Source organism: Epargyreus clarus, unplaced genomic scaffold (assembly GCF_041222505.1).
Source record: "Epargyreus clarus isolate Ecla_fem2 unplaced genomic scaffold, WU_Ecla_fem_2.2 ptg000009l, whole genome shotgun sequence".
In the NCBI taxonomy this organism is placed as follows: domain Eukaryota; kingdom Metazoa; phylum Arthropoda; class Insecta; order Lepidoptera; family Hesperiidae; genus Epargyreus; species Epargyreus clarus.
Genome location: NW_027332217.1, coordinates 13422241 through 13438155, shown reverse-complemented (window position 1 = coordinate 13438155; position 15915 = coordinate 13422241). Strand labels below are relative to the sequence as shown.

The 15915-nt window shown below is 33.0% G+C and overlaps 1 protein-coding gene and 1 long non-coding RNA gene across 2 annotated transcripts; one reads left to right on the top strand and one right to left on the bottom strand.

Annotated features, from left to right (window-relative positions):
* Positions 1-607: 607 nt before the first annotated feature.
* On the bottom strand, positions 608-8936 carry LOC140745024 (uncharacterized). Its single transcript, XM_073076774.1, has 11 exons — positions 8503-8936; positions 7455-7586; positions 6192-7247; positions 5035-5165; positions 4628-4702; positions 4076-4202; positions 3671-3777; positions 3110-3245; positions 2401-2538; positions 1780-1977; positions 608-1362 (listed from the first exon to the last, which is right to left on the bottom strand). Exons 1-11 carry the CDS (start codon positions 8605-8607, stop codon positions 1210-1212), a joined length of 2358 nt encoding a protein of 785 aa, XP_072932875.1. The 5' UTR covers positions 8608-8936; the 3' UTR covers positions 608-1209.
* A 2599-nt stretch (positions 8937-11535) lies between these two features.
* On the top strand, positions 11536-12737 carry LOC140745026 (uncharacterized). The gene is made up of 2 exons (XR_012102612.1): positions 11536-11937; positions 12110-12737. It is a non-coding gene; the product is annotated as an uncharacterized LOC140745026 (long non-coding RNA).
* The last annotated feature ends 3178 nt before the right edge of the window (positions 12738-15915 follow it).

The following is a 15915-nucleotide window of genomic DNA, read 5'->3' as shown; positions in this document are numbered from 1 at the left end:
ACTGCCGTCACACGCGTGACAGCTGGAACAAAATTAACCGTCGATATCGGTCGCGGTGGACAAACTATATGCCGTCACGACATATTAAAATCTGCCAAATAACCTCGTTCTCGGTATGGGTTCGGTGACGGTGCGGTGGACAAACCACCTAACAACCCATAACTGTCGAAAATAAGCATCTGTTTCTAGTAATTTCCAGTAGTATATTTTTTTTGTATAAAGCATGTTATTTAAAATATACGAATAAAATTAGTCAATCGATCGCGCAATACTTTTAAAGGTATAGGTAACATAAAACAAGTGTAAATTGTACTTTGAGTTTGCTAACTTCTATTTTATATTATTAGCGAAACTTATGTCTTACGAAATAAGCAAAAGTAACGAACCCTTTTTACTATTCTGTAAATTTAATAAACTTATTTAAAATGTAAACCAAATAAATCAATAAAGTTCCGAAAGTCTTTTATTGCATAAGTAAGAGTATTGGGACCAAGCTTGTCTCATATGTCTAAAATTCTATAAAAAAGTTAGTAGATCTATTTCTCAAAAAATACATTAACCTCCTAGTTAATGTCAATATTTCCATACAATAAATGAATAACTTCAGTTTACACTTTAAGGTTTTTATTTATAACTTTGTTACAATGTCTGAAGAAACAACTTATATTTACAATTTTACATAACTGGGAATACACCATCTCGAAATTAATACTATTTCATTACAAATACCACCACGTAATGTTACTTATCCGATAGAATAACTATTTACATAATAATTCAATAATACGTTTTATATGCCTAGATTTTTTCGTTAAAAATATTGCTAAAATATCCCCATAGTGCCGCGACCGCTTCAAGAGTCAAAAGACAAAATTAAGATTTTAGAACTACCCACAGCCTTTAAGGGCGATATTATTACGTCGACCCTCTAAATAATTTCAATATTAACAACAAGAAAAAGATAATATATAAAGACGCCAAACTAATTTTACTCTTTAATGTACATTAGGCTCCATTCACTTGTTGTTTGAATGTCATACTTTTTACAAGCACGTTTTTATTTTTCTATGTAATATTTTGAGAAGCACATTGTATAGAATATTATTTCATGTCTGTACATAAAAATGTAACTTTATAAGTTTCGTTTTCAGATACTGAACTATTAAAAATTGTTTCTTGTTATCAACTAATATTCTCATATCTTGTTCTCTATTCCTTAGCATCGGAGCCCCGTTTAGTGCGATCCCGCTTCGGCCAGGGCACCTTCCCGTGAACGTACTGAGCGTGGTTATTCATTTCACACTTGAACAGGAAAGTTCTGTCGCAACCCCAGCACTTGTGTGGCCGGATACCCAAGTGATACTGAAATTCAAAATTAAAACATCTATTATTTATACAATAACTAGTCTTATACGCGGTTTAGCTCGCAGTCAGAGGTTTCTTATCCCCTCGGGACAGGTACTTCTTTTCGGGATAAAAGGTAGTCTGTTCTTTTCTGAACCCCTAAAAACGTGTATGCATATAATTCATGACAATCTGTTTTGGCTTGAAAGTGTAACAAACAACGATCGCGTGACGCCATATTTTATAAAGAATTATGGCAACCAGGGAACAAAAAAAATTAAACCAAATAACCTTACTCCTAGATGTTCTACACATCGTGTTAGTTTGTTTTAGACTTAGTTGAGAACCTGCGTCCAGCATTGTGCGAAAATACACGCGACAAATAGATAAACCCTTCCATTATTAAGTCAACTACAAACGATAACTATAACATACCTTAATATGCTTATTAAGCCTGTACTTGTTCCCGAAGGGTCGATCGCAGATATGACACTTGTACGGGTATATATTGGTGTGCACAGGCTGGTGAGACTTCACGGCGTGCAGCGTGGTGAACCTCTTGCCGCAGTCCGGGCAGCTGAACGGCTTCTCGCCCGTGTGTTTACGCTGGTGCACTTGCAGGAAACACGGTTGCTGGAATTAGGAAAATGTGACTCAAATTATTTTTTTGTAAGGACATGTTTTAGTATTGTTTTGCATTTTGTCGGGATTGCTACTTAACCCTCTAAATGTATTTTAATCCCCACACCAATATTTTTTCCTTGTAGTACGGCGAAACAATTCTGCTATTGAATTGCGAGAATGTCTCCTCATTTATGCACAACTTACTACAACGGGGAAAAGATCTACAAATTTCTATTCTTGCTTGTTTTATATGCACGATTGGAATTCGTATAGGATGAAAAACTAAATTTCACAACAAATCAGATTTAAGAGATAAATATTGCTGAGTTACTGACCGTAAAACCCCTATATAAACGAATACTCCTTGGTACCTGATGATAATTAAATTACTACAAACTTAAAATAAAATTATTTTCTGATTTATTTACTTACTGTAAACGTCATCCCGCATATCTCACACACGCACTTCTTTTGTTGCAACTTATTTATAGCCTCGGCGATATCTGACTGCGGATGTACCGTTGTCATGTGGTGTTTGTATTCTCTAGTACTTGTCAATGTTTCCTCACACTGAAAGTATATAGCAATTATGTAAAATTACCTTAACATACATAAGGTTATATCTACAGAGAATGAAGAGCTTGCGTAAGACAAAATCATATTCTTCTATTCAATGTCTTGATAGGTTCATCTCTATACGGAAGATATAATTATTATTTACGTACTTATGTACGTTTGTACACATTGTATAAAACGATATGATTTTTTGTCACGATATCGTTTCTAACACTGAAAATGTCTGTAGATATAAATGCAGTTTAAAAATAATGACAAAGAAATATTGAAAATGACTGAACTGAATTAAAAATGATTACCCCCGTACATATGCAATCAACCCCAGATAACATTAGAGGTCAACCGCGTCCTTAGTACGTCGCTAGTACGTCGCAACGCCTCAGATAAGTATGTTTAGTGATAAGAAGAAGAGAAAGAAGGCAAGATAGTGGAGCGTCTCAGATAAGTATGTTTCCCTTTCCACAACACCCCTTCAAACAACCAAAATACACCAGTGTTGTGTATTTTGGTCTGAAGGTTTCAACACTGCTGTTATAAGTCAGAAGTAAGTACAAAAAATACTCACATATTTGCATGTGGTTGGTAGCTTTAGCTTATCCTTCTGGTAACAGGTCGAACCGGGCCGTGGTCCGTGTTGCTTCGTGTGTGCCTTCAGACTGGCCGCATCCGGGAATATGTCGCCGCATATACCGCAACCATCGCTGTTAACATACTTCTATTTAACTATAATATCGATATAACATCAAGGGGGAAAAGACACACACATGAAGATAAACAAACAGGCAGGCAAAAAGGCAGACAGACAGGCATGCAAGCAAAGTGACAAGCGAACAAACGCAGGTAGAAAGGCAGGCAGGCAGGGAGACAGACAGACAGACAGGCAGACAGACAGGACAAACAACAAACATACAGGCAAACATATGAGCATGCAACAATTTCATTAATTCCTTCGGTAGTGCCACCTATATTTAGATATATAACATTGGACTCGCCCTGCGAGTCGCCAGCACATGAACGAAAGTTATATCGACTCGCATGGCGAGTCGTTGGCACTGTACGTGTTAAGAACATAACATTAATACAGCAAGTTAGCTAGCTAGCTACATGTAGAAAATATATAATTTACCTAACTCCATGCTTCGAACACAGCACAAGATGTCTCTTCCACGCCATTTCTGTGGCGAAATGCACGTCACATTCTTCGCATCTTGGACCTTGGCGCTCGTTGACTTCCTGCAAATAGAAATGGATTTTGCATACCGTAAGAAAATTTGAGTTAACCCTCTGTTATAAAATAATTTTGATTTAAGATTTATACTTAGGTAGACTTTGTTTGTAAGCTACCTAGTTTCTGATTTTGTGGCACATCAGGCAGGACATTAAATCCTATTTGGACTTGATTAGAAATTAGCAGTGAGTACTTCAATTACATAGAATAGAAAATAAAATAAAAAATAAGGAATTAAATAAGGAATTCATATTCATTTTGTACCTGTCGCAATATGCTTACGGTCCTCAAATCATAACATACCTTTCGATGTAGTTTGTATTTATGAACTTCCAATCCTTTCTTCGATCCAAAGGTACTTCCGCAGAGATCGCACACAAGCTCGACGGAATGTTTTAAACGCGTGTGAGTTAATAAACTGTTTGGTAATCTGAAAATAAACGTAATGATCATAATTTTTACATAGGTAGTGTCCACGTAAAACTGTTAGTCCGCTCTGAATATAGAAATGAGTCACGTCTAATAGCAAATTGTAGATATTAGCGGGACTCTCGCCCGCGGGCACATAGCGCAGTTAGTAAGCCCTTACGTTGCTACGGAATATGTGCTTGTAGTTGTGCGCAACAACTTCAGAGCGGACTAGCAGTTTGTCGCGGACTATACCTGCCATATACTCTGCTATGTTCGATATAATATAAATTCTCAAATATGGAAACGATAAGTAAACAAGAATGATTAATAATTTTAAGTGCATTCGGCTTGAAGGACCATATTGTGAATTTCAAATTACCAATTAATAATTTATTTTATTCAGAAGATATTATTAAGTCAATTTAGTTTCATTAAGTAACTTACTTGAATACCTCATCGCATTCCTTACATGGATATTTCTTGCCTTTGTGCAAACACATATGATTTTTAGCTTGGCTACTGAAACACCAAACATATTCTTACATTAATAAATAATATCATATCAAATAATAAATAGTAAGTCATCATTATCAAAGAATGATCGTAATCTTAATATAAATCGAAGTGCAAATAAATACAAGTATAAGATTGCGGACTTTAGGTATGGAAACGAAATGAATACATAATATGTCCATAATATAGTTGCTATACTATTAAAATACATAATAAACAATACTTAAATAATATTATCGTCACATAAAGCTCCAGCGTAACCATTCCCCTACCAAAGATCGTTACACCAATACTTTGTAACATTCTCAGAATCTCATAGTGTAACTTTAATAACTTACGGGCAGTAACAGATGTAAGGACAAATCTTGCAAAGGAACTTCCGAGTGTGAGTCACTAGGCGATGTCTGTGTAGGTGCTTCTTTTCACCAAATCTTAATCGACAGATATCGCATTCATGTGAACCATATTCCTGAAACATGTTAAGCAACCTAAAAGTATTTTCTTTTTTAATTATGTTTTACGGCTTTGGCTTTTAGCCTTTCAGCCTAACTTTATTGAACCTAAAAGTAAATTCCGTCATAAATTACGTAGTGCTGCAAATGATATGTGTATATTAATAATCCTCTATATTATTGTCATTGTTATTAAAAATATTTCATAATTCATGTGTTAGAAATATATTCAAATTATTTTATTATAAGATTATTTTAATTAATTATTTTGTGTTACTGTCATTATATGTTATTTATTATAATAATAAGTTCCGTTTTATATAGTTACTGGGTGGTAGGATTATACTGGTTACCATAAAAAAAGAAAAGACCGCTTGACGTTTGAGTTTTATTTTGCGCGGGAATAATATAAATTGTAAATTGGTTCAAGAAATAATTATATTCTTCCATATTCTTTTTTTTTATAATATAGGAGTAGCAGACGAGCATGCAGTCCACCTGATGGTAAGTGGCTACTACCGCCCATGGACATCTGTAATCAACCCCAGATAGGATTAGATATTCCTACCTGAGGTCGGCCACAGATGCGCCGCTACCCATGAGGACTAAGTTGGAACGCCTCCGAAAAGTCTGTCTCCCTTACCACACCCTTCAAACCGGAACACAGCAGCGCCTAACACTGCTGTTATGAGGCAGAAATAGGTGTGGCGGTGGTGCCACCAGAGTCGAACCGCAAAGGGTTATACCACCTTTCCCTTCTACCACCTTATGATAACTACTGACACTGATAAGTATGATAACTACCGGGTATTAGACCACTAGGTAAAAGTGTTTTACAATATTGTCTATGTACAATTATATAGATTATTTTTACTCCCACACTATTTCAGTGTTGTGGGTTGTAGGGTAGTCTTCCGCAGTCAGGTTAAAATGCAAAGTTGAGGAAAATTTCAAAAAAATTCATCAGATATTTATCAAGTATTGAATTTTTTATAAAGATAAGATATGTTAAAAATATTATTTCAAAAGTAAAATGTTCTTACCAAAGTATGTTTGTTCATGTGGGTTTGATATGTAGCCTCTGTGTTATATCCTCGATAGCACAATTCACATTTATATTCGCATTGCTTGTAATTAGCTGATTCCTTTCTTAAAAGAAACTCATTCTTCGCATCTTCTGGGGTCAAAATAACAATTGTTGCGTAGTCCTTATAAATAGACGGATCAAATGAATAACGGTTATCTTTTTTTTCTTTTTTCGCTGCACTTTTAGTTGTATTTCGAGATACTTTTTTTGTTTGTTTCTTATTAGTATCACTTTTCTTCTTATCTATACTGATTTCAGTTTTTCTTTTCTTTGTAACTTTTCCTTTAACTGTGCTTATTTTATCCTGACGTGTAATTTTTCTCTTTTTAGATTCTGAATTAGTTGCCTTACTTCCATCTGGTGCAGGGTATCTAGACAAAATTTTCTTCAATTCCTCATTATCACTGTCACTATCAAAGTCTAGCTTATCATCTGAGAGTGCATTTGACTCACCATCACTGGCTAACTTATTAGGCGGTGTGTTCAACTCGTCACTATCACTCCCAAGGTCTAATTTATCATCAGATAGTACATCATTTGGAATGTTATTTTCTTGTGTACTTTCTAACTCCAATTCTAGTTTTATGTTACCAACATTTACTTTTGGAGCCCCATCTTTCGTTGGGTCAAAGTCAGGGCAGTTTACTTCTAACATATTGACTCTCTGAAAGGGTTTTACAATTCTATGTTTTTGTATATTATCAACGTGAAATTCTCTTTTCATATCATCACAAAATTCTTGATTATCATCATTATTTTGGTCATCCAGATTGCCTGTTTCATTGTTACTTGGTTGTAACTCTTCCCTTATGTAAATAGCATCTTCAAGCTCGTCTGAACTATCTATAAAGGATTCTGTCTTAACTTTTATGATATTACCCTTTTTATCTGCAGCATGGCATTCATTTTTCTTGACAGGTAGGTAGTATTTAGTTGAAACACATGCTGTAGATAGTTTCGATTCCAATTTGCTCTGTTTACGATCTATGCTTTTCAAATTTTCCACTGTTACCTGAAAAGAAAATAAAATGAAAATCACCTGTGATTTTAGAAAAATATTATTTATATTATAAACAAGCATAGGACAATTACTTATAGTTATAACATTTTACATTACTTAAGTTATATCTTTTTAATAACATACTACCATTGATATACCTTTTCATACTGATAGGCATGTAAATTGACCCCAACGTATTTATTGTATATATTAACTTACCTCAGATGATACTGTTGCGAAACTCTGAAGAATACTATAAGCTCTGCAACATTTTGTCTTAAATTCCGCATATTTTTGCAACAAGTATGCACATTCATAGCATGCGTGCATCTGTTTTATACTCAAATTGTCCTGTAAAAGAAATAAACCATCATTTTAAGACAGTGTTAAATGCTGCTGTGTTCTGGTTTGAAGGGTATGGTAAGGGAGACATACTTTTCCAAGGCATTCTAGCTTAGTCTATAGCTATCTGGGATTGATTACATATGTCCATGGGTGGCTGTAGCCACTTACCATTAGGTGGACTGAATGCTTGTCTGCTACATAATTGTGTAAGTCTTAGTATTACTTAGTTACATGGCTGGGTCAATTATTAGGTGGACTCAACATTCTTTTAGGATTTCACCTGTTTCGCTTGTACTTGGCAACAGGTGTCCAGGGACTGCAGTATTTACAAAACAAGTTATGACATAATATTTATAATCCATTCATAATATTTGCATAACTTTTTTATTGTTATTATTGCTTTACTGCCATTTGTTGATGACATTTAACGTAAATTAATGCATTATTGTAATTATGTGTTTAATATTTAGAAATGATTATCATTTAATTAATTATCATCATCTACTCGTACTTTAATCACTAATTGGAAAATTAGGTGCGCTAATGACTTGAGGTTACCTGTAAAGTTAGTTTTAAGCCTATGTGTATATTAAATAAATAATAGAAAAGTACCAAGAGTTGTCTGTCAGGTGATTTTTGAAGATTTAAGCGGTCGTAGAATTATGGTTTGATTGGAGTAGTATCACTGCACATCTAATAAGCATGAAGCAGTGCATTTTGTAGAAAAGGACACCAGCTGACTTGCATTTTGGGATTTTAGTCCTTAGGAGTCGCATCGTGGAAACGCATCTGTGATTCAGGTGGGACTTCAGGTAGGAATGTTTGATATGAAATTGGTTACTGCTGTCACCATAGTCGACAGGAACCTCGTACCAAAAGCTGGACCGCACTTTTGCTACTTAAAAAACCCAACATAACTTACTTGTATCGCTACCAACTCGTTATAAATCCTAAGCGCTGTGGGGCTCATTTCAAACATCTTTACGTCTGTCGCCAGACATACGGAGCAGTAAGTTACGTCTCCCATTTTACACCACTCTTCACTTTTAATTATTCACTAAACCAGTCAATCAACCGCTGCATTGCGGCTCTGTTTAATGCATAACTAAGTATCACACTCAAAGTAATAAATTCATTTTATTAAGTCCCTAAAGCATTTCTCACGGCACGGTTAGATACCTTGATATACGTTAAGATAAAATCAATAAAACATTGCTTATATTTTTTTAAATTCAATCAAGTTCTACTTTGGCTTATTAACTGTTAGTGTTTCTCTTACTCCAATTAAAAAATAAACAAAATGAACTCATGAAGGAAGACATGAACTGAATTAAACTGGCATTTGACAGTTTTGGCACTTGGTAGCACAGAACACCTATACTCATGGTAATAGGGAATATGCATGTGATTTAGATTTGCTTGTTATTTTTTTCCTCGGTACATTACGGTCCTGAAATTACATCTAAACCATTTTTTTTTCTTTATTTCGTGTTAAATTGTTTAAAACTTTAATCAAAAATCGTAAATTATGCGCGCAAAATTCAAATTTGCAAAACGCATTCCCATTGGTAAAATCGAAAAATGACATCACATAGCGTGTTACGATGTTTATCGGCGTCGAAATTCAAACTGTTTGAGAGAAAAAATTGTTTTTGTCTATATTCTTACAGTGTTATTTATTACCTAGTGCGATTTTTCTACATAGTATTATTAGGAATAATCAAGAACAATGATTGAAAGTAGTTTTGTCAAAGCACAATCGGACTATTTACCTAAAATATGCAAAATGAATAAACTGGTTTTTATGCATAGGTCAATTCGGAAATATTTAACTTATCATAACTTATTATGTTAATATTCTTTTTTTTTATAATATAGGAGTAGCAGACGAGCATATAGTCCGCCCATGGACATATGTAATCAACCCCAGATAGGATTAGACATTCCCACCTAAGGTCGGCCACAGATGCGCCGCTACCCCTGAGAACTAAGCTGGAACGCCTCGGAAAAGTCTGTCTCCTACCACACCCTTCAAACCGGAATACAGCATCACCTAACACTGCTGTTATTAGGTAGAAATAGGTGTGGCGGTAGTGCCTCCGGAGTCGAACCACAAAGGGTTCTACGACCTTCAACCAATCACCTATCTTTATAATATTATAATAGATTATAATGCATTTTGTGTGTTTTAAATGATAGTATTTGTTGTAGAAGTCGATAAGTACCTAACGAAGTAGATGATCAATGCAATATTTTAAAATCATTTACCTAAAATTATTGTTTGTTACAGTAAATACAAATGTTAATGCGATTTTGGAGATACTATATCTGTTTCCTATAATCTTGCACCACATTTTTCGTATTTTCGCATCTTTTGCAAAAGAAAAAAACACTATATATAATGTATTTATAGTTTATAGTACTGGTTTTGCACAATAAGTCCAGGAAATATTTATAAAGTAGTTATTTAGCTTTTCCCATGATGTAAATAGCGATGAAACCTGAAAATGTTTAATACTACCTTTATGTGCATACAGTTATCATAAATATTAATACAAATCACGCTACGTGACGTCATTCAAAGAGCGCGTAAAATGGCGGCGTTCAAATGTGTCAAATTTTATTGATACTTTAAATAATTTTTAAAAAAATATTTCAATCACTAATAAAATTGTTTATATTTTTTACTATGTTAAAACGATGTGATAAGTTGTTTAAAATAATAAAATAAAAATGTGCATATTCCCTATTGTCATAAATAATAATTTATTGTCTACGAACATTGCAGACGAGGCAGACACAGAGTATCTTTTATGGTTTCGTTTGTAAAATGTAGCTATCTGGTCTGTTAGAAACATTAATATTTTCTTAATTGTTGTATACCCTACCTATCTAGCTTTAATAATAGGGAGGTACTGTTTTGATACTAGTAAGTATAGCAAAGCTACGGCATTTTTTCTAAAGAGAGGCAAACGTACGAACCTACCCCACACGCGGGGTAGCTTCGTACACAGAGTAGGGCACATTCGTACATAGTAGGGAACATCCGTACACTCAGTGAAAATTTCATATATTTAGTTTATTAAAGTCGAATATTGCGGTCGAAGTTAACAATAAATAAGCCTTCATCTAGTAAAATAAATATTTTCGTGTTTAAAGTAGTTATTTCAACATAAAAATAGAAAACTTGTATAATATACCATTACATGTGAATGAAATTGGCGTTTTGTCTGAACTGACCACTTTGACTATAGATATCTAGCTTTTGATTACCTATTTCAAATTCAAATTTATGTTATATTAATTAAGCTTGTGTATATATGTTTTAAATTTAGTGATTCATTTGTTTCCGCGCCTTTTATTTTTATTTGATATCTTTTTGACTACAATGGAAAATTTCGAATACGAGGGAGTGGGCCTTGTGCTACAGGAAAAGGTAGGATAAATGATGTGTTGTATGGGCAAGTTACTGCAAAATTAAATTCAGTACAGTTTGGTTAACAATGTTTTTATTTAAAAATTTTGACCTACCCACTGAGCAAACCCTGAATGTGGACGGCCGAGACTCGCCTGAAGAATTAAAAGTGATTGTGAAGGTCCATATTCGTTATCTAAGGTGCCATATCTAAGGATCCATCATAAGTCATGCCAGAAATAGTAACAGGCTTCGACGGGTGTGTTAAGAAAATTTTTATTCAATTGAAAACTAATTGGAAAAGTGAGACTGCTCGAAAAATAGGTGCCTACCACATGAACTGAGTGGAACAAACCTAAAAAGGGCGAGTGCTTTGTTGCATTTCTCAAAGGTCACGATAACGAGAGGATTTTAAGTCGTATCATTACCTGTGATGAAAAATTGATTCCATAATCTATAATAGGAACTGCTCATTGTTTGGGAGAATTCTTAATAGTGCTTTCATTTAGTTAAGACTTCTCTCATTGCAAAATTAATTGGGTACTTGACACTAATAACAATAAAATATGAAATATGTTGGATATGATAGCTTATAAGTAAACATAAATTATGCAGTATTTCGTTTATTTTTTAATACGTTCTAAGTATTTTAATTTTTAAAAAGAAATTTTCGATTTTTTATCTGTGGATTTTAAATCCCAAAACGGCGACAGTGCTGCCTCAAATGTCATGTGACGTCACTACATCGAAACCAAACAAGACAAATAATAATTAAATCGTTTGCTGATAAAGTTGGTTGAATTTATGTTGTGAACCGATATAAATCCACACTATATTAAAGTTGATAGCGTGTATCTGCTTAAAGAAGATATACAATGCAATAAATAAAAATGAATACAAAAACTTCCGCGAAATAACCTATGGAAATCACAAATAAACAACGTAAGTAAAATATTCTTTACATTTAATCATTTCGGACAGTTAAAACATTTCTTAGCCGACTTCCGATAAAAGAACGGTTATGTTTAAGTGATTATCAAGCTTTTTTAAACTATACTTATATTGTTATGTGAACAGCTTTAAGGTTATTTATTGGCTATATTTATAATTTCAGATCCTCGCGACAGCATTATAGTGATGACGCTGTAGGGTATGTGCAGTTTAAGAAGAAGGCAAGCTTGTGTTTCATGAAAAGTAAAAGTTGTCCTGAACACAAGGTACATCAAATGTCATGCACAGTGTCTATGATTGTATATGAAAAGGAAAGTATTAAATGGGATTACTGTCCTGCCACCCAAGGATGCTGCAAACATGCAGTAGCATTTTTAATGTGAAGTTGTAGAAGAAGTGAGGAACCAAAAGTTTCGAAAGTTTATAAACAGTAGTTCTTTACTTGCATAAACTACCCAAAAACATGAAGGAAGGAAAACTACCATACAGTTGCTGTTATTGGACTACAGATTTAATTATGAAAATGACAGTGATAAAAAAAATATATTCATTTGTTACAGAAAATAATTTTAGGAATTAAGAAAAGCATTAACGCAAGCAGCACACAAATTCAGCTTAGCAAGAGGTTCAATATAAACGAAGGAAATAACAGCTTCAGAATGCTTTGAGGTGATCTGTAGTAATTATTGTAACTGTAACATATGACGATAAATATATACAAAAGTTCTACTGTGTGTACTCAATAGAACCATATAAACCAAATAAACAAATAAAAGACTAATATTAGCAAATCATGTATTTTTAATTATACAGTCCTGTAAGTTAATCAGTGCACATGCACAAGCACACAGTCATGAAATATTTTAATTGTGTCCTATTAATTACAGAATGGGCTCTTAAAATAGAATTCTCATAGACATCTTATAATTCTATTCTTATCATAGACATTTATATATTATATTAAATATATGAATACTTCCACTTGCTGTTTTGTTTTGATTACGTCCCGTTCCAATGATTTGGAATTGACGAATCACTCGAGAGTTACTAAATTTATTCCTTTTTCTCAATAATACTTCTCTTACATAAATAGTATAAAATGTCATTGCTTGCAAATAGGATTTAAACATATAAGAATCTGCAAGTTCTTTAACGTTTATGAGATTTGGGTTTAGGAACTTGTATAAGCAAATTTGTTAGGATATTTAGCGATCGTACTTGTACACATCGTCACTGCACACGCCTTGTAATTTGACATTCTTGCAATTGTACTAATAAAAGTTAAATAATTCCCAAGATTTCCCCTGAAGTATGTGTAGCGTAAGTTTATTTCTATATTTTCAATGTGTTGACGTCACGCTACGAAATGACACTTGACCGCCTGTTTTGGCGTAACGTTCCGTTTACCGTAATAAAAATATGCTTTTTATTAATAAATAGCCCTTTTTTCGAAAAAATGATCAATGAAAGGCATATATAATACGTATATGAATTCATTAAAACAGTTTCCCAAAAAGTGTCAAGTAGCCAATTGCGGATTCATGTACTTCTGTAAAAATTATTTGATTGGTGAGCAAACTTAACGTACGGAGGTGCCCCAACCCAAAAAATTGACAAATTAATTTGAAATAAAAATAACCGCCATAAGCAGGTTAAAATGACAATTTTCTTTTAATTCAATGTTTAAGTACATGAATTATAATATATCATCTTTATAAATTAAATCATTTATATACGAGTAAATCGAATTGGCTACTTAACACTTTTTGGGAAAGTGTTTTAATGAATTAGTATACGTATTATATATGCCTTTCATTGATCACTTTTTCGAAAAAAGGGCTATTCATTAATAAAAATCGAACTTTATTTACGGTGAACGGAACGTCGCGTTAAATCAGGCGGTCAAGTGTCATTTTGTGACGGAACGTCATTACACTGTAAACAAACAACGCTTAGAAGAAAATTGAGAGTTATTTAGCTATTATAACTAAAATTTAAATAAATGACAAGTTATAAGACGTGTGCAGTGACGATGTGTACAAGTACGATCGTAACAAATTTGCTTATACAAGTTCCTAATGGTGCATGTGCACTGATTAAGTTACAGGACTGTATAATTAAACATACATGATTTGCTAATATTAGTATTTTATTAACCGATTTCTTTGTTTATTTGGTTTATATGGTTCTATTAGTGAGTACACACAGTAGAACTTTTGTATATATTTATCATATGTTACAGTTACAATAATTACTACAGATCACCTAAGCTAAATTTTTGTGCTGCTTGCGTGTCTGCTTTTCTTCATTACTAAAATTATTTTCCGTAACAAATGGATATATATTTTTATCACTGTCATTTTCAGAATTAAATTGCAATGCAATAATAGGAACTGTATGGTCACTTTTCTTCCTTTATCTTGTTGGGTAGGTTACGCAAGTAAAGAAGTACTAATTCCCGTGTACTTTACTTTATGTATTCAGACTGGTGCCCACTTTCCTCCGGAACTTTCCACTTTCCGGAAAGTTTTGGCTCCTCACTTCTTCTAGGCAGGACAGTCATCACATTTTCATTGATGTACCTTGTGTTCAGGACAACTTTTACTTTTCATGAAACACAAACTTGCCTTCCTCTTAAACTGCACATACTCTATAACGTCGTCACTATACGATTGTCGGGAAGATCTGTAAATATAAATATAACCAATTAATAACCTTAAAACAGTTCACATAAGAATATAAGTATATTTAAAAAAATCTTAATAATTACTTGAAGACAACCTTTCTTCTGTCTGAAGTCAGTTAAGAAATGTTTTAATTGTCCGATATGATTAAATGTAAATATAAAGAATGTTTTACTGACGTTGTTTATTTGATATTTCCAGTCTGTACGAATGGTGCCTACTTTCCCCTATCAGTGAAAAAAAGGTCATCAGGACAAAATAATCTGTGAAATATATCTCAAGGAAAATATATAGGCTAAAAGGCAAAAAGCCAAAGCCGTAAACATCATTAAAAATAATCAAGGAAAAAAGGCGCCAAAATTTAATATACCGATTTTGGGTGCGAATATCGGTATATTAAAATCGGTATATTTTTTGGAAAACTACAGATTTCCTTTATTTATTCTCGTTCAGGAACATTGGAGCGGCCAGACTATAAAATTTAATATAATACGCAAAATTTAAAGACTCAACGTCTTTAAATTTAAAGACTCAACGCTATAAAATTTAAAGACTCAACGTCTTTAAATTTTATAGCGTATTTTGTTTAAAATTGACTAGCCTTATCTGAAGAAGGGACAAGAAGAAAGACAAGAAAGTTTTACTTTCCTATTATGAAACTCCATTTAACTTAAAAAAATGCAGTGAAAGTGAAAACGCATGTCTTAAATAGTGACCACCGTTTTAAAATGTACTAACATTGAAAAACGCATGTCAAATTAAAATACAACAATCAAAAGTGAATGAGAAGGATGAAGTAAAACGAATAGGTACGTTTATAGATACATATTTCATTTAACATGTTATGATTTTCTTTAAAATTATATTTTAATAATTAACATTAATTGATACATACAACAGATTTATTAATATTATAGAGATTAATTATTATAATCTCCGATAACTGATGGAGATGACTCACAAATAAAAAGGCAAATTTGTTTTACGATTTCTCCTAATAATAATTCAAAATGTTTTAAGACTTTACAATCACACTCCTATATATGTGTAAGAAAGAAAATTTTATTTTCATCATTTATTACACAAATAAATAAAGTTAAATAAAATACCTCATATGATTATAATTATTTGGACAAAAACAATTTATTCCTCTTGAAAATACAAATTTCCCTGAAGACATTGGTTCACACAAAACTTACAGGTGAAACTATTTCTATTCGAAAATATATACACAAACCTAGTAAAAATAAATACCTAGTAAAATAAAATTTTGAAGGTGGTAGAA

Excerpts from the sequence above, each read along its gene's own strand:
- LOC140745024 (XM_073076774.1), bottom strand. The coding sequence starts at position 8,607 with ATGGGAGACGTAACTTACTGCTCCGTATGTCTGGCGACAGACGTAAAG. Across the intron at positions 7,587-8,502 it reads ACGAGTTGGTAGCGATACAA|GACAATTTGAGTATAAAACA; the intron begins GTAAGTTATGTT and ends TTTCTTTTACAG. Across the intron at positions 7,248-7,454 it reads TCGCAACAGTATCATCTGAG|GTAACAGTGGAAAATTTGAA; the intron begins GTAAGTTAATAT and ends TTTTCTTTTCAG.